This window comes from Panulirus ornatus, chromosome 50, assembly GCF_036320965.1.
Source record: "Panulirus ornatus isolate Po-2019 chromosome 50, ASM3632096v1, whole genome shotgun sequence".
Classification (NCBI taxonomy): Eukaryota; Metazoa; Arthropoda; class Malacostraca; order Decapoda; family Palinuridae; genus Panulirus; species Panulirus ornatus.
Genome location: NC_092273.1, coordinates 15,409,274 through 15,435,178, shown reverse-complemented (window position 1 = coordinate 15,435,178; position 25,905 = coordinate 15,409,274). Strand labels below are relative to the sequence as shown.

The 25,905-nt window shown below is 37.9% G+C and overlaps 2 protein-coding genes across 5 annotated transcripts in view; both read right to left on the bottom strand.

Annotated features, from left to right (window-relative positions):
- The window catches only part of RpL35 (Ribosomal protein L35), a 28,897-nt gene extending 24,585 nt beyond the window's left edge, over positions 1-4,312 (bottom strand). The window contains exons 1-2 of one of the 2 annotated variants that reach the window (XM_071691490.1): positions 4,220-4,312; positions 1,646-1,782 (exon numbers count right to left, since the gene is read on the bottom strand). In XM_071691490.1, coding sequence (XP_071547591.1) covers positions 1,646-1,782; positions 4,220-4,222 — 140 coding nt within the window. In that variant the 5' untranslated portion in view covers positions 4,223-4,312. Of the gene's footprint in view, positions 1-1,645; positions 1,798-4,219 lie in introns of those variants that run through there. The other variant, XM_071691489.1, reaches the window with a different exon arrangement.
- A 5,884-nt stretch (positions 4,313-10,196) lies between these two features.
- Positions 10,197-23,501, bottom strand: Arpc5 (Actin-related protein 2/3 complex, subunit 5). 3 transcript variants are annotated; one of them, XM_071691485.1, is made up of 4 exons: positions 23,371-23,501; positions 17,791-17,942; positions 14,524-14,627; positions 10,197-11,886 (listed from the first exon to the last, which is right to left on the bottom strand). In XM_071691485.1, exons 2-4 carry the CDS (start codon positions 17,933-17,935, stop codon positions 11,674-11,676), a joined length of 462 nt encoding a protein of 153 aa, XP_071547586.1. In that variant the 5' UTR covers positions 17,936-17,942; positions 23,371-23,501; the 3' UTR covers positions 10,197-11,673. The 3 variants fall into 3 exon arrangements, with proteins under 3 accessions (XP_071547586.1, XP_071547587.1, XP_071547588.1); XM_071691486.1 differs by lacking the exon at positions 23,371-23,501 and adding an exon at positions 23,126-23,281; XM_071691487.1 differs by lacking the exon at positions 23,371-23,501 and adding an exon at positions 23,055-23,240.
- Positions 23,502-25,905: the final 2,404 nt, after the last annotated feature.

Sequence of the window (25,905 nt, the reverse complement as noted above, 5' to 3'; positions counted from 1 at the left end):
CTCTGTCGCTGTCCCACGTATATATGTGTGTGTGTGTGTATATGAGAGAATGGGCAGTTCTTCATCTGTTTCCTGGCACTACCCCACTGATGCAAGAAACAGCAATCAAGTATAACAGATAAATCAAATATTTATTCATTTATTCAATCATGGCAATTTGAATGACATGCATGGTGTCATTTTGGTATATTTAGGATTCTTCAGGTTTTTGATGAACCTGAAAGAAATCACCATTTAACTCCAACCCACCTTAGATTCACAATGTAACTTATTAAAGGATAAACTGTATTTTTCAAATTCATTTTTTCACATGATTTTCATAAGTAGGTTCTTACCTAATGCATGACTCTATAACACTCGACTAATTCAGAAAAATATAAGAGTAGTAGTAAAAATAAATGGAAGTCTTACCAAGCACTTGTGATTTTCAATGAAATCATTCAACATATCAATAAATATGACTTTTCTACATTAGTCAATTATAAAAGCAGGGGACAGTTTCTCAATTATGGTCTCCATAGCCTAGTCACTAATATACCCTACTTCCATGCTAGTGATAGCAGTTTGCATTCTTGCTGCTGAAGAATATTGCACGTCAATGGAAGTGCACATTAAGTGCATTATATTCACTGTCCATGTATCTCTGTTTGACACAAGTTTTAATAAAACAAACTATATACTAGTTAAAGTGTGACTGACAGAAAACCATTAGTGAGAATCCACTGTTTACCCATACAAAACAAGAGTATTTGATTACTTGTAGTCTAACAACATATCCAATTTCCATGCACGTGAAGCTCCTCAAATCTTTGCTGCTAAAGATACTGTGCATTTATGAAAGTGTGTGTTAATAGCACCAGTCACTGCTCACATATCTCCAATATTTTTTATCATTATACTTTGTCGCTGCCTCCCGTGTTAGTGAGGTAGCGCAAGTAAACAAACAAAATGGCCCAATCCATCCACATTTACATGTCCATACATACACACCCACATACACACATATACCTACCTATACAATTCAACGTATACATACATATACATAAACAGACAAATACATATATACACATGTACATATTCATACTTGCTGCCTTCATCCATTCCCGTTGCCACCCCACCACACATGAAATGTGAAAATCCAAACTAACCTATGAACAACACACCCTCTTTCTTAAGAAATTCAACTGCAATACCAACCAATACAGCCCCCTTGCCACATTTCATTTCAAACAGGCTTTCACCACTCTTTTCTCTTCACCAAACCTCTTGCCATGACCTCGCACACCTACCAGACCCAATCTGCCACCTATCATCAAACACAAACCATTCTTCAATATAATCAATTCATCTCTCCACCTCATGAATGTTTGTGAGCACTTCCCCATTTGCCCCCTTCACTGATGTTCCCATTTGTTCTTATGTTCTTCCCACTATTACCTTCCTTCCAAAATATCTCATTTTCCCTCAAGTTTGCTGATATTCACTCACTGCAACTCTGAAGTTGCCATCTTTTCCAGCTCCTAATATCTGATTTAGCATCACAAGTCAGTAAAGAAGGGTATTCCAAAATCGATCAATAGAGAAACAAAGAAAAATGACAACTCCGAGTTGTTTAAAACTAACAAGATAAACTTTTACAACTTACATTTTGGACAACTTGGAGGCAGCTCCACCAGTGACCTTTGCTACACGAAGGCCTGAAAGTTCCTGTTTGAGCTCCTCCAACTGCTTAAGCAGTTCATCTTTCTTTTTGGTCCGAAGTTCACTGCACTTCACCTTACCCTGGAGTAAAGACATACAATTTAACAGCAAATCAAACACCTTAACCACAATGTAAACATGGAAATATCTAAATTTATATATTTTGGACAGTAATGTTCTTTTGGTTTTATCATGTATTAGAAATATCCAGTATTTAAGTTGTATGAGGCATGCAGAACCTTTCCTTACCATCAGAATTATCAATGCCCCTCACAAGTGTTCCAACAAAAATAATCCAAAAGCCATTTCCTAATGCACTCTGCTAACCAAGAAAAAAATCAATAATTGCATATGGAAGAGCACTCAAAAAACAGTACAAGTTTCATCAACAAACAAGTTGAGAATCAGAGAGAGAGAGAGAGAGAGAGAGAGAGAGAGAGAGAAACTAATAACCTCACAGATATCAGTCTTAGGAGGTGAATATACTTCCTTTGCCAGAGATGTAATGTAAATTTCAAAAAATTATGCTATATCTCTATACAGCTCCATTGCCATCACCCAAAAGCACTCATACATTTTATAAATTCAACATCCCTCGCACCACTGCAAAGCAATGTTACATAGTATGTCTAAAATATACTTCAAGATTAAAATGTTGCCTGTTTATACATTTGCCTACACTGATGCTATTCTTCGGGCAAAAAATGTCAGTGAAATGTAAAATTAATGAATTTTCAAATATGAAGAGCTGCCTGTTAGCCATCACAAGAGATAGAGACACAAGGAACTGCTTATTATGGGTGATGCAGTTTTACACTATAGCCTTCTCTATCAACCTGTTATATACATGTCTTAGACATACACCATATACACATAATGTGCTTACCATAATAGAATTAAAAAAAACAATCTTTAATATGCTTACCATGAGAGAATTAAAAAAACAATCTTTTCAATCACACCTTCCCTGGTCTTAATATATCATAAAAGTGATATAAAACCATTCCATAAACTAATCTTTACATAATTCTACATATAACAGTGTACATTATCTCTACTCCCAAAAAAGAATTGTGATTGCTCAAAAGTCAGCAACAGTACTGATGCCATTTTTATTTTTCCATAGACCCCTATATAACTAAATTTATTCGGATTACAATAAGGTAAGCTAGAATTAAACTTTGAAAGACTAGTTAGGGGATTGAGGGTGAAGCCCCTATTTTGGTAGTTTGGTTAGGATGACTGGTTTGACTGCTTCAACCCAAACCTTTCCCAGCATTTACAAACCCCCATGGCGTATCGATTAGAGCTACCAACCATGGGCCTGCATGGTATTACGCCATATTGAGGTTGAATCCTAGGTACGCCAGTCAGCCTGCAACTAACCCACCTGTTCATCCTTCTTAGACTTTGATGATAAATTGGGTACAGAGTTTGAGCTTTGGCGAATATGTACAGAGAATATGTTGTGTTAATAGGATGATCTTCACTAAAGCACTAAGATGTCTATACTCAAAATACGAGAAAATGAGAGAGGGAGATAATAAACTTGGTATAAGTAATGAGTTTCTAGGTCCCGCTAAGATTTGGCATAAGAATAACTAATAAAACTGTAGTCAACTGTTACCAGGAAAGAATATCATACTGTGGTGCAGCAAGTTTGGGATGAAATTGCTCGATATTTGAAGCTACATCTAAATTCTTCCAAAATGGAACTAGTAAAAACGCTTAGCAAATCTTTAATCGTTATATTCTCATTTGGTATCTGGTTCAATTATGTTTAAGAATTCTCCAATTATAATTTTCGACAATGCGCTCCATTCCTCGTGTAATGTGAGGAGCATATTAAAACTTTATCTGTTTAAAACTTCAGCTGCTATCTTGGTGACATATATGAATATAGACATATCTTTTGGACCAAATAATTCCACACCAAACCATATGATTGCAGTGTGACCCCCCTCCATCCCTCCACCACACCTAAGCTCATTGCCATTTCGAAATCGACGATACAAACGACCCTACAGCACATACCAAAGAAAATCAGAAATCTTTAAACCTAAAAAAAATCAATAAATCGTATTTCTCTATCCAAGAATTCCAGTCTAGAGTTATTACACTATTGTACAGAACGAGTCTAACATGTTACAGCAAAGACATCATAGTAATATAAAAGCCTTACTTTCCGATGTGGTCCTCATATCACATGCAAAGTATCTTCAAAATACATATCCAGACCTCATAACATACGTTTTATAGCCTCTCAGACAACACACGTCAGAAACATAAACATTAAATAGTAATATGACATATCTCGGACAACCTCCATTGTAATAGGAAATGTAAACAGATACACACGATAGATTTCTTTGGCTTTTCTGAACTTCATACACGACAAAACAACCACCTGTAACAGTCTGAAAATCTCCGTGGATACCAGATTAAACAAACAGTATCATCATATTGCCGTTTCTACATAGGATGTTCAAGAAATTCAGTGATATATTCGATAACTTACCATCTTTAACGGTACCTTTCCGCGGAAGGAACTGCGCTCGCTTCCCAAGGGTGTACGTACGAACAAAATAAATGAATTCAGTATTGCGCGAAGGACAATATACATTTAAAATGTTTTGTATAGCCTTGAAATAAGACATACCTCATTATCTTTTAAAATGATATATAAAAGTGGCTCATTTCACCAAAAACTCAAGAGCTAAAAGTAAAATAGATTGCAGTATTAATTACGAGGCATTCATGTCAAGAAACTATATGTTTTTTTTCATCATAAACATTTTCTTTCGGTGAGAGACTTTGTGCTCCTCACTAGGTCAATTTGTTGATAAATACCCTCTTAAATCTTTATGATAGATAAATATCACATGCATGATCACATGCTCCGGTTAAAAGTAAAGTTTGCATACTCCCTAACTTTTCTGATAATGTAGGATATTCTTTTCGTTTCCTTAATTTAGGAAACTATGTCTTATACCAACTTCCTTTATGAGTTTGCTCATCCTTTTTGCCTTTCCTCATAGCCCCTTTCTACTGGTTCTGCCTGTTTATCTCACTTTTCTCCATCTTACTTGTGGTTTAATCCAATTAAGTTACAGCGTGATTTCGTCCACTTCAGCATTATTTGTCCTTTCTTGGAGTGCTATTTTTTGCCTTTATAAGTGCCATTGTCAATATGTGGTAATTTAATTTCCCTGCCTAACACTTTCTGCAAATAACTTTAGTGCATATATAACTCTCTGTTTTACAAGAATTCCTTTATTTTAGTTTCTCAACCCCAGAAAAATTTCATCGTCTTCCTTCTTCAGCCACAGCAATGACCATTGGTCCACATCCCTCAGCCCCAGCTGCATCCCTGGATCCCTATCCCTCAACCCTAGCAATATTCCTTGGTCCCTATCCCTCAGCTCCAGCGATATCCCTTGGTCCCTATCCCGCAGTTTCACCAGTATATCCCAGCCTTAGCATTATTCCTTGGTCTCTATTCTTCCGCCTCAGTAGTATCCATTTTTTTTTTTTTTACAACCCATCCCCTGCAATATCCATCAGTCTCTGTTAGTTAGCCCCTTCAGTATCCCTTGGTCTACATCCCTCATCCCCAACAATATCCCTTGGTCTGTGTCCCTCATCCTTAACAACATCTATTGGTTTCAATCCTTCATCCTTAGCAATATCCTTGGTGTTTGTCCCTTATCCCCAGCAACATCCTTCTGTTCTCTATCCCTTACCATCAACAGTATCACTCAGCCTTAGCAATATCCCTTAGACTCTATCCCTCCACCTGAGCAATATCCCTTTGTCTCTATCCGTAAGCCTCAGCAATATCTAGTGGTCTCTGTCCCTCAGCCTAAGCAATATCCCTTGATCTGTATCCCTTAACCTTAGCAATATCCTTCGGTCTGTATACCTCAGTCCCAGAAATCAATCTTGTTTCATGTCTCTCTCTCTCTCTCTTTCCTACTTTGTTCCAGTTTCTTAGGTTCCCTGCCATGCTCTATCATTTGTGTCTTTATTTTTCTCTGTAATTACATGCCTTCTATTTTTCGTTTCTGAGTTATGGGGTAGGCTCTTGCCTCCCAGAGCCACCTCCACTCTTTCTGGTAGGCTTGTCTGCTTGTTCCTTCCTACTCTGTACTTACCAAAACTGAAAGTAGCTGCTGTTTCTAAGGCAAGCCTTACCTTTAACACCATGTAGTCCATCTATAGTTTAGAATGAAATTACAGAATTACCCAACATCCCTTAATAATCTCTACTTTCTTCATCTTTATTTATTTCATTTGTTTCATATAAAAAAGTGTAGAAATTCATTTCTATCTGTGCTCAAGTATACATTTGTTAATGAAACATTGCAATAAAACATACCTGTTTAGTTAGTTTTTAGGCATGTATGTATCTATGTATGGATGGATGCATATAACAGAACAGCACAGCCTGCCTTATGTACTGAACAGTTCTTACATATGTTAAGTTTTGTATGTAAAGCCCTATAAAATCTTGTTTCATCTCTTATAGATTTAGTTATTAAATTGATTAAATTCTAGGCTATTTTCTCAAACATGTGACCCCTTGGTTATGGAATCATCTGTCATGGCCTGTTCACTTTTGTCTTTCAAATAATCAGAAAATAATGCTTTGAAAAATGAATTTTTTTTCTGTACCGTATCAGTCCTGTGAACATTTGAGCCAGCATTTGCTCAACAGGGGGTGAGAATACCATTCTACCACTCCAACAATTCAACTCCTTTAACCAGCATTAACCATATCATGTTGGTGGATGCTCCATTCATAGGACTCAACAGGAAGGGCTAAAGGCTTTGAATTTGTACACCTTAGAAGAGGGAAAAGTAAGGGTGACCTGATCAAACTTTTAAGATTTTAGAGCAGACTGATGGCATAGAAAGTGAACAGTTCTTTAAGGAATGTAAGGGTAGAGCAGCCAGAGAACATAACATGAAATCAAGCACGATTCTTGTTAAAAAATGTAAATGTGTACTTTTATAGTATCAGGGTTGTGGATGAATGCAATATGACCGAGGACTTGGTTAATGCAGACAGCATACATAAATTCAAAAATTTGTATATTAGCATAGATTATTCAAGAGCAGGGGCCCGGAGAGTGAGAAACTCTTCCCACACAGTACAAATAGGTAATAACAAAAAATGAAAAAAACGAAAATACAGCAACCCACCCAGGCATATGAAGTCACAGTTAAAAGATGAAGTGGCATCACGCCAATAACCTCCACCTCTGACTGAGCACTGCTGACATTGTCTCCAGCCCATTATTGTTAGAAACAAACAATTTTTTCAGAGAAAAGATGGGAGGGAAGGGAAAAGAAAGTAAATGGTTAATCAGAAAGCAGTACCTATGGAAAATAAATGCAACTCACTAACTGAAACCTTTATTTCTTACATGCAGAGAGTCTTACCATCATCTAATTGCATACCACATGGAAGAGGAAGGATGTAAAGAAAAAACAGGTGAAAGCTGGAAAAGAGATTTACTATTACTGAAAACTGGCCCCCCTTCTGGACATTCCTTTTCTGATGGCATCATACTCAAAAGGCACACAAGGAAGGTCAGCCATATTTAAGAGGAAGTACCTCATCCAGAAAGGCAGACAGTATGAATTATGTATATGTATGTCTGTGTGTGTATATATATGTGTACATTGAGATGTATATTTGCGTGTGTGGACATGTATGTATATACATGTGTATCTCATTTCCAACAATGTTGTATGGCTGTGAGGTGTGGGCTATGGATAGAGTTGTGCGCAGGAGGGTGGATGTGCTGGAAATGAGATGTTTGAGGACAATATGTGGTGTGAGGTGGTTTGATCGAGTAGGTAATGTAAGGGTAAGAAAGATGTGTGGAAATAAAAAGAGTGTGGTTGAGAGAGCAGAAGAGGGTATTTTGAAATGGTTCGGTCACATGGAGAGAATGAGTGAGGAAAGATTGACCAAGAGGATATATGTGTCAGAGGTGGAGGGAACGAGGAGAAGTGGGAGACCAAATTGGAGGTGGAAAGATGGAGTGAAAAAGATTTTGAGTTATCAAGGCCTGAACATGCAGGAGGGTGAAAGGCGTGCAAGGAATAGAGTGAATTGGAACGATGTGGTATACCGGGGTCAACGTGCTGTCAATGGATTGAACCAGGGCATGTGAAGCATCTGGGGTAAACCATGGAAAGTTCAGTGGGGCCTGGATGTGGAAAGGGAGCTGTGGTTTCGGTGCATTATTACATGACAGCTAGAGACTGGTGAACGAATGGGGCCTTTGTTGTCTTTTCCTAGCGCTACCTCGTACACATGAGGGGGGGAGGGGGTTGTTATTCCATGAGTGGTGTGGTGGCGATGGGAATAAATAAAGGCAGACAGTATGAATTATGTACATGTGTATATATGTAAATGTCTGTGTGTATATATATATGTGTACATTGAGATGTATAGGTATGTATATTTGCATGTGTGGATGTGTATGTATATACATGTGTATGTGGGTGGGTTGGGCCATTTCTTTCGTCTGTTTCCTTGCGCTACCTCGCTAACGTGGGAGACAGTGACAAAGCAAAATAAATAAATATCTCATCCAATGAGAAGGTTCCTGAAAAAAGGGAACCGTTAACACTACATCATGAACCCTTATCAGACATCCTTGGTTGTGGAGGGAAAAACCAGCTTCTTGACCCAAACAATAATATATCAAAACTGATAAAAGCCTAAAGGAGCCTAAAAGTGAAAGCAAGTGTTCTAAGTCATTTAGAGACCAAGAAACTTTTAAAGGAGTCTTGATTGATATCGAGAAATGACTCGATTCCCTATAGCTGTAGGACAAGGAGGTGGAAAGAGTGTGAGTAACTTGGAGTACAAGGAAGTGGCAGGTCAAGAGCTGAAAAAAGGAAGAAACAGACGGGGTTAAAGGCTTTTGATTATTATTAGGGAGAATGATAAAGTGTTTGGAAGAGGGTGAACATGGTGATAAATTGTCAAGTTTTATTTCCTGTTTGGAATGACTAGACCTTCTCATCCTGAATTTATTGGCCTATGCCAATAAGCATCCTTGAAATCTAAATTTACTGTCTACATTGTTTCACTACAGACAATTTGAGGGCAATTTCCATTGTGATCATTTGAAATTCTGTTGTTTTATTTGTCTGATAAACTCTTATTTATCTTTCTCATACTTAATCGCTGTCTCTCACATCAGCAAGGAGAGAGACAAGGAATGGCCCAACTCACCCACATACACACGTATAAAACGCCCGTACACGCACATATACATTTCAACTTATACTTACATCTACATATCCAGACATATACATATATACACATATCCATATTCATACTTGCTGCCTTCATCCATTCCTGCTGCCATCCCGCCACACATGAAATAGCATCCCTCCCCTCCTTCCAGCAAGGTATTGCCAGGAAAAGAAAAAAGGCCATATTTGTTCACACTCAGTCTCTAGCTGTCAGGTGTAATGCACCGAAACCACAACTCCCTTTCCACATCCAGGCCCCACAGTCCTTTCCATGGTTTACCCCAGATGCTTCACATGCCCTGATTCAATCCATTGACAGGACGTTGAACCCGGTATACCACATTGTTCCAATTCACTCTATTCCTTGCACACCTTTCACCCTCCTGTATGTTCAGGCTTCAATCGTTCAAAATCTTTTTCACTCCTTCCTTCTACCTCCAATTTGGTCTCCTGCTTCTCCTTGTTCCCTGTTTTATTTGTGTGATAAACTTAAAAAGTATAAAACCATCTTAAAATGAAAGAAATTTCAAAACACATAAGACAAGACAGAATAGCATGTCCCATCCAAACAAAATCCAAGGTTGCTGCCATTCTGTGGCAGCTGATGCTGGTGTTGTCTCCAGTTATATTAGTTCTCAAAGAAAAAGAATGTACTTATGATTCGTGCAATAGCAAAACTAGCAAATAAAAGAGTGAAATCCATCTGACATCCCGAATGCCAGAAACAGATGTGAAAGCATTGCAAGGTGACATTAAATGATTGTCAGTAGCTCCTCACAATGGCAATCAGCTACTGGAATTGAATAGCAGCATTCATTAGCTTGGTGCTACATTTATGTGCAGTGATATCAAAGGTCTATGCAGGTTGCTATATGGCTGTGAGTCCTTATTAAGGCAGTGAGCGCTGCCCATATGAATCAGTTTTTCTTCATTTACTGAAACAACAGAGTTGAGTTTTACCAAAATCCAGCATCAGTTTCCTGTCCCTGCTTAAGTGATCATAAGCATCATGCCTTAAACTTTCATTTAATAATTTCACAAGTGTTTGGCCAATCTGTAATTCTTATTTCCAAACATGGGTAGCATGAGTAATCAATGCTCCAAAGCAAAACACAGTTCTCAGAAGAGACGAGCCAGTTACTGAGTATGCCTTCTATCTCTATATCCCAAGTCATAACTTTAAACAAAATCAAAACAGGAAAATGAAACCAATATTGTACAATAAAATGTATTTTGTGAAAGGCAACAGTTCACACAATGAATAACAGAACATCTGAAGAATACAATACCAGCCGAGATCTTGATTAATGTTACCATGTCTCAGTTTATTCAGCAATTTTGAAAAAAAAATCATAAAAGAGAAGATCAGAAACATCATAAATCATTTAGTACACTTCAGCATCATAATTGGATAAGATCAACCATATTTACAGCCTGAAAAGCAAATGCTCCATATGTTGTCTATGCTAACATTTGGTTCTTTCTTGAACATCAAAGAGCAAAAATTTCCCGTGGCACCAACAACAGTATAATATTACACTTAAGTATAAAGCAGTAGCTTCACAACTTACATCAAGGCAGCACTCACCATGAAATGCACTGAGAGAAATGAGACTGCATACTACCATGAGGGAATATGAAAGATAATGACATAACTCTACAATCCTCATTTTAGAGTTGTGCATTAATGATTACCTGAAAGAATGATGGCATTAAGACTGTAGAAGTGATATATTAGAGCATGATAGAACTATGTATGCCTTATATTTAAGCTTCAATTCTATGTCAATAAGTTTCTCATCACTGTCATTCTGAAAAATTTCTCTATACAAGCCATTCATCTTACATAGAAATTGGAATAATTGTCTGACTTCTACACATTTTAAGGTGAACTCACACAATATACACCAATTTATTTAATTCATACAGGTAAGCCCTGAAACTCATGATCTCATTCTTAAAGAGATAACATGAACAAAATCTAAACTGCATGACTATCAAATTACTATTAAATAAGGTGGGATATTCATGAATTAGAACACTGGTCTATTATTAATTATCTGAATTTTCTTTTGCACATGTGATGTACAATCATACCATGTATTGATGTTACAAATTAACATTAATATAGAGAAATCTTCCTTCTCACTAATAATATGCTCTAATGTCAAATCATATCTTAGTTCCATCACGAATTTAAACTTTCTGACAAATGTGATTCATGTAACTATATGTAAATAAAACTTACAGATGACAACAAAATCTACTTTCAATTTACTCTGTGGCAATTCTATCATCACAAAGTACTAAACAATGAAGGAATCCTGCACACCAGCATTTTCACATCATTTATTCTCTTTGTACCAGGACGCAATACTTAACTCATTAAAACAATAAAAATGCTTAGCTACAAATTTCTTAATTGCAATCTTTGGTATAGTACTTACAATATTCCTATACAGCTACAACTGCAAATATGAATTCATACACAACCAAACCCACAAAAGGGCTGTTTTTGGAATTTTTGTTGACAGAGAATACATGACTTACATTAATAATCTTTGTGCAGAAGCCTCAAAATATAAAGGTTACACATTTGACACAGTGATCCACATATTTCAGATTGTCCTGAATAACACAGACATACAATATCTTCTTACATAAATATTAGTTATTAGCATAAACTTTGCCTCAGACTCTTTTCCGGTCAGTCAACACCCTAACAATGCAACCTACACCTCCAGCATTGTATACTTTTTCATGCCATATGAGAAGAATTGCTGAGGAACCTTCTGTTGGTCTTTCAAACCCACGATAAATGTATTTCATTAAAACATCCAATTGTGTCATGTCTAAGGATGAGATGATCTGATCCATCTGGGATTTATTAACTGACAGCAGTACCTGAAAAGTTCAAATCCTTATGATATCAAATTCAAACAAAACATCTTAAAAAAAATCCCAGAGGTAGTGTAACAGGAAATCCACTGAAATCCTATTGTTCCAGCTTTTACTATATGTCAGTCAAGGTTTATTAAATCTGATTTACTTACAGAACAGGACAACATGAGCAATAAGAAAGCATTGCATCTCCTTTCAGGAGAAATACTTAAATTTCTGATCATCCTATTCTATCCCAAGGTTTAACATTTACACTTGCATCAATTCCCATTGTCTTTCCCTGTGCCACTATCTTATATTTCTATCTCATGATATCCTAAAGGCCTTCTCCTATCACATGGAAGGATGGATCATACTTATTACATGATCTGATTAACCCCACCAAACCTAATCAGTGACTTCAAATGATACACACTGACCACCACTTTTTTTAATTTGTCAATCGCACTACTGTTTACCCTATTCTTTCTAGATCTATATCATACTCATATCATATGGGTTTGTTAGGGAGGTAAATGCAAGAGTTTTGGAAAGAGGGGCAAGTATGAAGTCTGTTGGGGATGAGAGAGCTTGGGAAGTGAGTCAGTTGTTGTTCGCTGATGATACAGCGCTGGTGGCTGATTCATGTGAGAAACTGCAGAAGCTGGTGACTGAGTTTGGTAAAGTGTGTGGAAGAAGAAAGTTAAGAGTAAATGTGAATAAGAGCAAGGTTATTAGGTACAGTAGGGTTGAGGGTCAAGTCAATTGGGAGGTGAGTTTGAATGGAGAAAAACTGGAGGAAGTGAAGTGTTTTAGATATCTGGAAGTGGATCTGGCAGCGGATGGAACCATGGAAGCGGAAGTGGATCATAGGGTGGGGGAGGGGGCGAAAATTCTGGGGGCCTTGAAGAATGTGTGGAAGTCGAGAACATTATCTCGGAAAGCAAAAATGGGTATGTTTGAAGGAATAGTGGTTCCAACAATGTTGTATGGTTGCGAGGCGTGGGCTATGGATAGAGTTGTGCGCAGGAGGATGGATGTGCTGGAAATGAGATGTTTGAGGACAATGTGTGGTGTGAGGTGGTTTGATCGAGTGAGTAACGTAAGGGTAAGAGAGATGTGTGGAAATAAAAAGAGCGTGGTTGAGAGAGCAGAAGAGGGTGTTTTGAAGTGGTTTGGGCACATGGAGAGGATGAGTGAGGAAAGATTGACCAAGAGGATATATGTGTCGGAGGTGGAGGGAACGAGGAGAAGAGGGAGACCAAATTGGAGGTGGAAAGATGGAGTGAAAAAGATTTTGTGTGATCCGGGCCTGAACATGCAGGAGGGTGAAAGGAGGGCAAGGAATAGAGTGAATTGGAGCGATGTGGTATACCGGGGTTGACGTGCTGTCAGTGGATTGAATCAAGGCAAGTGAAGCGTCTGGGGTAAACCATGGAAAGCTGTGTAGGTACGTATATTTGCGTGTGTGGACGTATGTATATACATGTGTATGGGGGGGGGGTTGGGCCATTTCTTTCGTCTGTTTCCTTGCGCTACCTCGCAAACGCGGGAGACAGCGACAAAGTATAAAAAAAAAAAAAAAAAAAAAAAAAATCAATGAACAACCGTTGGCTGAATGTAAGCATTTGAACAATCATACACTAATTCACATTCATATCACATCTTTTCTGTTGTCATTGTCACCTATAACTCCATAGCAGCTTATCTTCCCACCTACACTATCTCTTACCTATTTGTTCATGTCAAATATCACAATAAGGTCCTCCCCTAGACCCACTTCTTCAACTAATTTTTCTCTAAAAAGGATCCTGAACTCCCTCTTCTCAATCACTGCAAGGATAATTTCAGTCTATCTCGTTGAATTTTGTAACTAATTTCCTAATTCTTACATGTCTGCAGTCAACCATCTTATCAAATCAGTTATCTTTAATCAAACTTCCAACATATTTCATTACACAGCCATTTCTCTCTAAACAAGCCTGATTTCACAACACTTACCACAGTTAAGTGTTCCACTGCCTCTTAATTATCTTAATGATACCTTTAAAATCTAGATTATCCTTGCTACTAAAAAGAAAAAAAAAAAATCTACAACTTTTGTCCATTTACATTCTCCATTTATTCCTCATACACTTAAGCAAGTGTAGCCATGTCATTTTGTCTAAGATCACATGCACTTTGAGAACTTATTCCATAGAATTAAGGTCCCTAACCCCAACCTCACAATCTTGTAAAGGGCAAAAAAGCCTAATTTTTTTGAGTGGATTATATGAAAGAGATATAATAACTATAAAATGAGTTTCCAAAAGAATAACATCAGTCACATTTCTTAAACCATGGCTAATTTGCTTAACACATAAAAAAAAAAAATCTACAACTTTTGTTCATTTACATTCACCATTCATTCCTCATACACTTAAGCAAGTGTAGCCATGTCATTTTGTCTAAGATCACATGCACTTTGAGAACTTATTCCATAGAATTAAGGTCCCTAACCCCAACCTCACAATCTTGTAAAGGGCAAAAAAGCCTTAATTTTTCTGAGTGGATTATAAGAAAGAGATATAATAACTATAAAATGAGTTTCCAAAAGAATAACATCAGTCACATTTCTTAAACCATGGCTAATTTGTTTAACATATACATCACTAAACTCACCTTCAAGACCATATTTAGAGCCAACTCCTTTGCTTGTTCATTCTTTCCCTTTGATGCAACAGGAGCATTTGCGAGTAAAAGTTTAAGAGCATCAGCATGATTACCTACGAAATAAGATACAATATCAAAAACATTCTCACTACATATTTGTATTTGCTGCCAAATGTATAGATACCTCAAATTTGTATTATCTCTCTCAGCTTCAAACACATAAACATACTACACTTATTTCCCCTACTCCATTTCTATCTCATAAAAACACTTATAAACTCTCTCTCTCTCTCTCTCTCTCTCTCTCTCTCTCTCTCTCTCTCTCTCTCTCTCTCTCTCTTATACACACATATGAATATTCATAAATATGGATAAAGAATACAAAACTTATGCTACAACTCTATTTTCTATTCATACTTTGAATATGTACTTAGCTCAGCTTAGTACATATTGCTCTTCTGAAGCAACATCATGGTCACTGTCACTCTCCTCTATGTAGGATACAGCATTAACAACTTCTGTTGACTTAACAGGGTCAATTTAGAAGTCTGATTGGCATTAGAAACTTTTTATTTGGCAAGACACACTTATCATGCATCTACTTTCCTCTTTGCCAATGCAATGGTAACTATTTTTATGGTGTAAAATACCAATTAAGCTGATGAAAACAACATACAGATTACCATCCATTTCTTTCCAATTAAAGACTACCCTCAAACTAATGCAAACAAATCAAAAATGTTTCAGGGTGTATGTCCATTCCAGCTGTACTGCAGGAAGCATTTAGGAGTGTATATGTCCCATCCATAATGAAAGGGCTAAAAAGTTTATTATGGCATTAATGAAAAAATAAATTTTGGCATTAAAGATGATTCATACATAGTATAATGGCACTTTACTGCATCTAAAGTTAACAATGCAAGAATGCAAATAAGGATGTCTAGAAAATGTGGCTGGAAGTATTTGCTATTAATTCACAAAGCAATTCACTCACTTATACTGAAGATTTTGTCTTGTTTAGCAATGCCTTCCTTTTCTAAACAGTAACATTACAGTGAGCAACCATTAGCATAATCAAAAGAATCAATTAAGACTATAAGGCACATTTTTTGTAGCTTTGTAGATAGGAGCTCAAAGGGTTTGTTTCTAATTGATCCTGTGAAGCAGGACGATTGAACAACCAACTCTATAAACTATACAAGAAAAAAAGTCTTACCACCAAAGAGCTGCTATCTATAACACATACCATCAGGACCTGCATATTAAACTAATCAAGCAATAATCCCACTTCTCTGACTTAAATACTATGCTTAACTTAGTCTCACCACTTTGGAAGTTTCCAATTTTGACACACTTAAGCCTGACAAGATACACAAGCAGCAGATGAAGCAACATTCAAATTGCTCTCCTAGCATCTGACTCCAACCAAGAAGTTAAACCCTATTCACACAAGAAGCAATGTTCAAGAAGGGGAAGCAGCAACAGCCAAGATAATAGCTCTTCTGTAATTTAGTGAAAGATATATCATAAATGACACAGGTATTTGTCCAGTGGTTAACACTATCTGAAATAAGCATTAGTAATCCATGTAAAAGGAGACTCTACAATTTCTTTTTTTAACCAGGGTCCACAAAAGTTCATCAAGATAATGAGCTCTTCAACAGAGAAACTTATTTTGTTTACTGTATATCTGTGAGTATATTAGGTGCAGTCAATGAAACTGAAATACATAAGTGAAAATGACATCCACGTGTGATGTACTTCTACAAACTTTCACTAGAACAAGGTATCATACATCTTCAGAAAGTCTACTGGCTGCTCTGTCCAAATACACCTCCTTAGCACACTCTATCCCCTTCACTTTTTCCAGGACCCTCTCCCCAGTATATTCCTAACATTCCCCCTCCCAGTAGGCTGGCTGTCTTTCTCTCACTCTACTTCCCTTTAACTTGTCCTATGTTTACTATACCAGGCTATCATCAAGCATCCACTCCATACTCTGACATTATACCCATCTTTTCCTGTCTCTTGTCTCAAAGCTCATATACACCTAATTACTTTACCCTTCCTGTTAACACCAAAAGCACCCCTTAAATTAAAGCTCATTTCAGGTGGATAAAGTAAAGGTAATGTGGCCCATGAAAACTTTTATTTTAAAAGAAACTCCACTTGCACACTTATGAAAGGTGCATGGCTTAAAATACTGGGAGTTATGTCATGACCTACACGGAAATGTAAATAAAACTCAGGCCTCATATGGATATGTGAAGTGAATGAAAGTCAGGTTCCCACACTGAAAGCATTGAAAGAAACAACCTTGTTTTGCCCTGAAAAAGATAAACAAAAGAAATACACCCATATCATATGCTTAGCCAATGTAAAAAGAGGCTTAGTGTAAGAGCTACTTCGTAGGTTACACCTAAGACAAGTAACACTACAAATAAATATGAATCCATGAACTTCACCAGTTTTGAGAAGTTGATTACTATGGGCCAACACATGCTATCTTGTTTTATTTTCAAAAGTAGTTTTTGGATGTAGCAGAAAACCTCAGTAGGGACAATGAAAACAAAAGCTGACTGGCTCAAAATGCGTGGAATCTAATCAGAACTGATTGCAGATATAAAATTCTTATAACAAGCAAACTCCTTCAATGCACGCCTTACTATTTTTTCGCAACATCCCCTGAATTCAAGGTAATTCATCATACTCTATCTATCAATCTTTATCTCTGATGCCCATTCCCTTTGGGAACTCCCTTATGGGAGTGGCCACAGCAAATGTCTCCATAACTGGTGAACTCTAGTGCTGCTTCTTAGCCTGCAGTGCCTCATCCTTAACAGGTCACTGACAGAGGGGAAACTCTAGTGTAGTGTTTTCATAGGCTTCCAGTTAATGTTCCTACCTGCTATTCAACTTAGATAAAAATAAAAAATTCCAAATATCAATTGATCCCTTATGTTGTGTTCTTGTCTTAGATCATATATATCTTGATCATATCCTTCAGTTAAATAAATTTCTATAAATAATCTGAAACTGTTCATATGATCATGTAATATGTTTCCATTCTAATATGAAAAATCAAGTGTGATTAGTTTTCTGTTTTGCTGAATGTACATGATGCTTCAAAGGCTATTCTGACTGTTCTCTATATACAATGAACTGTTTTTAATAAATTGTTACACTGATCAATACACATGACTCACTTCTTTCAAACATTTCTAAGGAATCTTGGAGATACTTAATTCACGTCTTAACAATAAAGTGGATCCTCACCAGAATTTATGTAGGAGATAATGGTAGACTCATCAATGCCTGTGGGAGGACTCTGTGGTTCGCCATCGTCATCTTTGAAATTATCTTCATTATACTGATCCACATCAATGTTACGAAATTCCGAACTTAGTGTGTTCTTCGCCATTGCTTTGCTACGAACAAAAGAGACTTTGAGCAAGCATATTACAATTAAAGAAAAGTATCAAGGGCAATTACCCTTTGCCAAATACCAAATTAAAATTCTACAGTATAAACTGCAGCTGTAATTTACATATTCAACAAAATTTAATCCAAAGTTTTGAGATTTTTGCACCTGTACTCAATAATTTCACCTCCCTGCATACTCATACTTGCTTGCCTTCATTCATTCCCAGCGCCACCCCGCCCCACAGGAAACAGCATCACTACCCACCACTTCATTGAGGTAGCACCAGGAAAACAGACAAAAAAAAGGCCACATTCGTTCACACTCAGTCTCAAGCTGTCGTGTGTAATGCACTGTAACCACAGCTCCCTATCCACATCCAGGCCCCAGGCATTTCACATGCTCTGGTTAAGTCCACTGACAGCATGACTACCCTGGTATACAACATCATTCCAATTCACTCTATTCCTTGACAGCTTCATATGTTCAGGCCCTGATCATTCAAAATCCTTTTCACTCCATCCTTCCACCTCTAATTTGGTCTCCTGCTTCTTGTTCCCTCCACCTTTGACACATATATCATTTTTGTCAACCTTTCCTCACTCATTCTCTCCATGTACCCAAACCATTTCAATACACCCTCTTCTGGTCTCTCAACCGCACAGCATCAGATTGGGGAAGAGCAGTGTGGTTTCAGAGGTGGTGGAGGATGTGTGGATCGGGTGTTTGCTTTGAAGAATGTATGTGAGAAATACTTAGAAAAGCAAATGGATTTGTATTTAGCATTTATGCCATGATCTGGAGAAGGCATATGATAGAGTTGATAGAGGTGCTCTGTGTGGGAGTCAAGTTGTTAGAAGCAGTGAAAAGTTTTTATCGAGGATGTAAGGCATGTGTGTGTGTGGGAAGAGAGGAAAGTGATTGGTTCTCGGTGAATGTTGGTTTAGGGCAAGGGTGCATGATGTCTTCATGGTTGTTTAATTTGTTTATGGATGGGGTTGTTAGGGAGGTGAATGCAAGAGTTTTGGAGAGAGGGGCAAGTATGCAGTCTGTTGTGGATGAGAGAGCTTGGGAAGTGAGTCAGTTGTTGTTCGCTGATGATATAGCGCTAGTGGCTGATTCGGGTGAGAAACTGCAGAAGCTGGTGACTGAGTTTGGTAAAGTGTGTGAAAGAAGAAAGCTGAGAGTAAATGTGAATAAGAGCAAGGTTATTGGGTACAGAAGGGCTGAGGGACAAGTCAACTGGGAGGTAAGTTTGAATGGAGAAAAACTGGAGGAAAAGAAGTATTTTAGATATCTGGGAGTGGATTTGGCAGCGGATGGAACCATGGAAGTGAAAGTGAGTCACAGCGTGGGAGAGGGCAAAAGTTCTGGGAGTGTTGAAGAATGTGTGGAAGGCAAGAACATTATCTCGGAAAGCAAAAATGGGTATGTTTGAAGGAATAGTGGTTCCAAGAATGTTATATGGTTGTGAGGCATGGGCTATAGATAGGGTTGTGCAGAGGAGGGTGGATATGTTGGAAATGATATGTTTGAGGACAATCTGTGGTGTGAGGTGGTTTGATCGAGTAAGTAATGAAAGGGTAAGAGAGATGTGTGGTAATAAAAAGAGTGGTTGAGAAAGCAGAAGAGGGTGTATTGAAATGGTTTGGCCACATGGAGAGAATGAGATGAAAGACTGACAAGAAGATATACGTGTCATGGGTGGAGGGAACGAGGAGAAGTGGGAGACCTAAACTGGACATGGAAGGATGGAGTGAAAAAGATTTTGAGCGATCGGGGCCTGAACATGCAGGAGGGTGAAAGGCGTGCAAGGAATAGAGTGAATTGGAACGATGTGGTATACTGGGGTCGACGTGCTGTCAATGGATTGAATCAGGGCATGTGAAGCGTCTGGGGTAAACCATGGAAAGTTTTGTGGGGCATGGATGTGGAAAGGGAGCTGTGGTTTTCGGTGCATTAAACATGACACCTAGTGCCTTAGTGTGAACGAATGTGGCCCTTGTTGTCTTTTCCTAGCGCTACCTCACACGTGTTCACGGGAGGGGGGTGTTATTTCATGTGTGGCGGGGTGGCGATGGTAATGAATAAAGGCAGTAAGTATGAATCATGTACATGAGTATATATGTATATGTCTGTATGTATATATATATATATATATATATATATGCTGAAATGCATAGGTATGTATATGTGCTGTGTGTGGACGTGTATGTATTTACGTGTATGTGGGTGGGTTGGGCCATTCTTTCGTCTGTTTCCTTGCGCTACCTCGCTAATGCGGGAGACAGTGACAAAGTATAATAACTATGAATAAACATATATATATATGAGAAGCACCTAGGGAAAGGTATGGAAATACCTGTAGGGCCTGGTTGTGGATAGAGAGCTGCAGTTTTGGTGCATAACTTATGACAGCTAGAGAAAGGATGTGGGCAAATGTGGCTTTTCTATGTTCAATCATGAAAATCTATGTGCTTCATTATTATTACCTAATCAACATGTGGTAAATGTCATTAATGAAAACAGACCACAATTCTCTTTAGGTATCACTCCTATGAAAATCATACTGTGAACATGCATAAGTAAAATCAAACAAATCTAAAAAGTAAAAATATACACATATACTGTACAATCACAAATATCTTCATGGTAATATAGTACATGGTGTATACAATACAAATTAAAATCAGGGTAAATAAAACATACTAGTAAAACAGACCATGGTTATTCAGCCAGGGCATATTCAAAAAACCTGACATTTTTTTACTAATGACCTCAGTTAAATATCCTGTGGTTATTTGGACAGGAAAGCAGGTAAAATAACTCATGTATCATATATGGTGGTGCAAACTATGAAAATCAGAATATTCATTTTACATCTGCGGTTACCTCCTGACTAATTTCTTAAGACTTCAGTAGCCCAAGGGTGCACTACTTCCGGTAGCAAGCCACTTACTGGTTAAACACTTAGCATGAATAAACAGAACCTATGAGAACCTCCCTTATCAGAAACATACCAACATTAAAGTGATCTGATGATGGAGACCACATGGAATGACTATTCATAGGAATACTGGGCATGAAAAGTTGCTCAGTTTGTCATCCACTTCTTGACATTTGTCAGCAGTAAGAGCAATACCTAATCATGGGTGTGCCTGGTAGTCTTCATCTAGAATATCAAAACAGCTTGCAGGGATGTTTAGTTTAGCTTTCATTGGTTCTGCCGATTAGTTATATGTTTTACCTTGGTTTATATCAATTAGCCCTATGTTTTCCATGATATCCAAAACCTTAACCACTATCAACATATCTAATATTAGAGAGTACAATGCACTGCTCCATATCATTCTCTGCAACTTTTACCCTGTTTTCTAAATATTCTTAATTACTGTTACAATTACAAAATTAAATTACTTATTATCTAAAGCTAGTTTTAATGCATTGCTACACTGATAAATTATCCAATGCCCCTACACCACAAGGGTAGAATTATGTGTTCACGCAAAGCCTATAGTATCTTTGACAGTAGTCAGCTTTTTTCATACTCATACCCTTCATAACACTTGGATTATGCATCTTCATGCTATTCCTATTAACCATATCACTCTAATTTGCACTAATCAAGATAGCCAGATTACTAACACATGCAAAACCAAATTACTTGGTATATTCCTAGTTGATGGATGCCACTCTTTAGATGACAGGAATAAACTAAACTTTTAACAATGCATCGTTACAGTGAGTAGAAGCAACGTAGCATGTGGGGGTTTTCTATGTAGTCCTTGAAACTCTGTCAATCTTAAGTTTTCATAAAGTGAGCTGGGCTTTGAAGTAGAGAGATACTGTAGGGTAAAACAATCAAAATCAACATTGGACAGTTAAATTTAAGTAATGCATTTGTAACACTAGATGATATCTTACAAATAGCAAATATACATTACAAAAGTGAGTGTTCTGCAAATGGCTAACCAAAAACATTCACCTGGTGTTTGTTCAGATTCTACATAGCTTCATTCAGTTTGTATGTTAATAAGCAATGCAAACGATGCTGTAATAAACAAGAAAACTTGCCTGTAGAGAGCAGAAATGCCTATTACCTTTATTATTCATACATTCTACTGAAGGCCATTGTGCCTTCAAATGTTTGAAGCCAACCTGATCCAAGTTTTGCAAATATGCTAAATCAGTTTGGAAGTCTAATCATTTTAGGACTTGAATCAATGCTTATGAGGTCTCTATTGTACATCAACACCTCATAACTTCACAAACATCTGAACTCACTATTAACATTGCCGCCCAAAGAAAAAGACGGTGGAAATAAGAAGAGTTCTGCATGATTTCTGTAATATATGATAATATCAAGAACTTCACGAATGTAGTCTTTAAGCATTAAAAGTGTACATTACTCTATTTTCCACATTTTTTATAATATAATCATCATTCAACCCTACATTTTCCCCATCCCATGACCCTACCAGTGATGAGTTACAATCAAAGGATAGTTTCCAAAGGCTATCAAATCAAAAGCACACACTTTATATCATTCGGCACAGTATCAACAAAGAATCCGTAAGAGAAAAACTATGATATGAAATGTAAAAGAGGCGTCTCCATTCTAGGAATTTACCAATAACCTGTACTCGCATCCTTCATAACAGCCAGATTCCTCATTTTTTGCACCCTTCACAATAACCAACTTACTCATACTAACATCGTTCTTAATTGGCAGATTACTCATACTCATACATCAAGCATACTTAAAACCTTCATCACAACCAAATCACTTATATATGATCCATTCATTACTACCACATTACTCCTAAAAGCACCCTTCTTAGTAGCCAGGTTACTCATACACACATCCAACATAACTTCATATAAACATGCTTGTACCATTCATACTAACCACAGTACTCATACTCATACCCTTCATTATAGCCAGATTATTCATATTCGCATCCTCCATAACAGGCAAATTACTCACACCCAGCTTAACAGCCTAATTAAACATATTCGCATCCTCCCTATTAGGCAGATAACTCACACTCACATCCATCATAACTGCAGGATTCATCATACTCCCACCCTTCATAATAGCCGGATTACTCATACTTACTTAGTTCGACTGCTTTTAAGTACTCATACTCATTCCCTCCTTGAAACAGGACTAATATTTAATCCACTCACGTAAGCAGAGCTTCCGCACAGCACTACACCAGTGTTCCCAGCAATACGACAAAATGTGGCCCTACGGAAGGATATATGTGAGGGTGGACCATGAAGAGTAGCGGCCGCCCACACAGATAAGGAGCTCCTCCCTGGCAGGATGTTGTTGTGGCACTCATTACATGGCCGAAAATTAATGAAATCAAAATCATTTTGAAGTGGCCTCTAAATCCATATGGTAAAAGCATATATCAATCCATACTTACGTGCAAAATTTACGGTTTTATATATATCCCTTGAAAGATGTCATTGGTTTACGATTTCCTCGACGATAAACAGCGACTCAACCCAACAAACACTTCCAGCAAAGACTTGCGTAACGAACACTCCCAGCGAGCAAACTTACCCGCGCACGACCCTAGCTCGGCTGCTTTGAATTTTCCATGATTTCGTCGTAGAAGGTTGAGTTTATCAAAGTATATATAGATATACCGTATCTGTGATGGTGTGGGCGTTTAAGGGACATTGTAGGAAGTACGAGGTAAAAGCACAAACACAGGAGGGCGTTGGAAAAATCGGGAGCAATGTTGCCTAGGAAAACGAGAGGATTTCAATGAAATACATGAACTCTACTGCTCTGAATACCGACCATCTACATTTTCATCAACCAACATCCAGGAAGAGGATGAACAGCTGGGTTAACTGAGGGGGCCAGGTGTACTGTCTAAGATTCGAACATGGGCATAGAAGTTTTAATGAAACAACTATACATTTCTTTATATTGACCGCTGTGGGTCAAGTAAAGCATCCTTTAGACAAGGCCATATCTGGTGAAGGGAGACTAAACGGAGAATTTAATCAGAACTCCGTAAGTGTGTCTTAAGACCCGATTCTTAAAGGTAAAAAGAAGGGAACATGAGTGGAAGAAGAAATCCCACCGCTACCTATTCTAATAAACGAGGTATGATAACCGTTAATCCTCGAGTAGCTGGTCTCTACACATAAACTGTGGGAAACAGGAGCCATATACGTGCTTCGAGCATATATCACCAGGGGCAGCGACACATGCAAACAGCTCGAGAGATCAGTGACCACCGTAGTACATTGGGAGGTCAGCAACATCACCGCGTTTGGAATGGGATGTTTAGAGATGATGCCTGGATATATGATGAGGGGAATGGCTATTGAATTCACTCTTGCTTATAGAGGTACGTACGCAGCGCTCTATAATAGGGTGAATGAAATCTTGTGGACATGAAATACCTGCTCATCAGAAAAACAATCACGGGACCCTTAAAACAGTGTAAAATAACAAAAAAAAAAGAAAAAAAAGATCTCGCCTTGTCACACATAACACTTGACAACTCATTCTTCGTGACCTTCTGTTATCCTGTGGTGAACACTATCCCTGTCTTTTGGCAAAATGACAGGAACAATAGATAGAAGTAGTGGGTAGGTACATTAGACAGGAGCATTCGGTAGAAACATTGGGTAAAAGTGTTGGATAGGAACATCAGCTGAGAATTTTAAGTTGAAGTATTCAGTTAAAACATTAGCTATATGTAGTCGGTAGAAACATTAAGTTGGAGCCTCTGGAAACACTGTAACCTGTTAAGGATGGGGCACTCAGGGCAAAGAAGCAGCACTGGAGTTCACCAGCGATGGAGACTGCTGTGGTCACCCCCTTAAGGGAGGTTCCAAGGGGAACGGGCTCACAGATACAGCACTCAACACTTCCAGTTCTTGGGAAGCAGAGTTTGTGATGCTGCTGATGTGAGGGTTCCCAAGACAGGGTGGAGGATCATTAATTAAAGCTTTGCGTCGCCATTTCGCGGTAGAACAAGTTTATCGGTTCTTCCCAGTGTGATTGCCGTAACCAGTATCGGACTAGGCTTCAGTCCAGAAATAATGACCACTTTCATAGCACAAATGCTCAGGGATGTCGAGAGCCAGTACGGGTTTCGGGACAAACAACCCTATTAGCCACCCTTCTCTTTGATAAGAGTGCATCATTGTTTTTGGAGTCTCTCTCTCTCTCTCTCTTCGAACCTTCTGTAAACAAGGTCCTGAAGAAGGACAGAAACGAGCACACAAATAAAGGAAAAGGCGTGTAGTGTATTACGTAACGTTGAAGTCAAGACAAGTGTTTTCGCTTTACCCCCTCATCGGTCTTGCACATGTTTTCCTTATTTTCGATACTTATCACAACCAATCGATTTCAATTTGAATGAAAAAAGAAAAAAGGAATGAAAAGGCAATTAGTAGATATCTTCTATAAAAGCGTATTCAAGAACAGTCGATTCTAGTTTGCTGGAAGTGGATGAAATGCTTGCATTCACCTCCAGCTGATTTCCCCAAGCATGTGTAAGTTAGTAAATGTCCTTTGCAAGTAAATGCAATGGAGTATTTTTCCGTTGATCGTCTAGATATGCTGTACAACAGGTAAAATAAGAATCATTACAGTCTCTAACATACTATTTACGCATTAATTGAAAACTAAAAATGCGTGAATCACAATATATACATGTGCATATTTCCGGGCGTAGGAATCTACTGGTCTCTTGACTTATATAATGTATTCGTAATATATGTTACTTGAAGGTGCTCCGTGATGCACATACAAAAATGCAAGCTGTGGCTGTGGTAACAAATCTGCTATTTCTGGAAGGAATGCCCTGGCTAAGATTAGAATTGCAGGGTATTTAATACTAGATAAACTAGTATGGGGCACTGCCTTCACATCTGGGGTGGTTCTAGCACCGCAATCAAACTCGACAGAGTTGAGTCGAAAGCAACCCGGC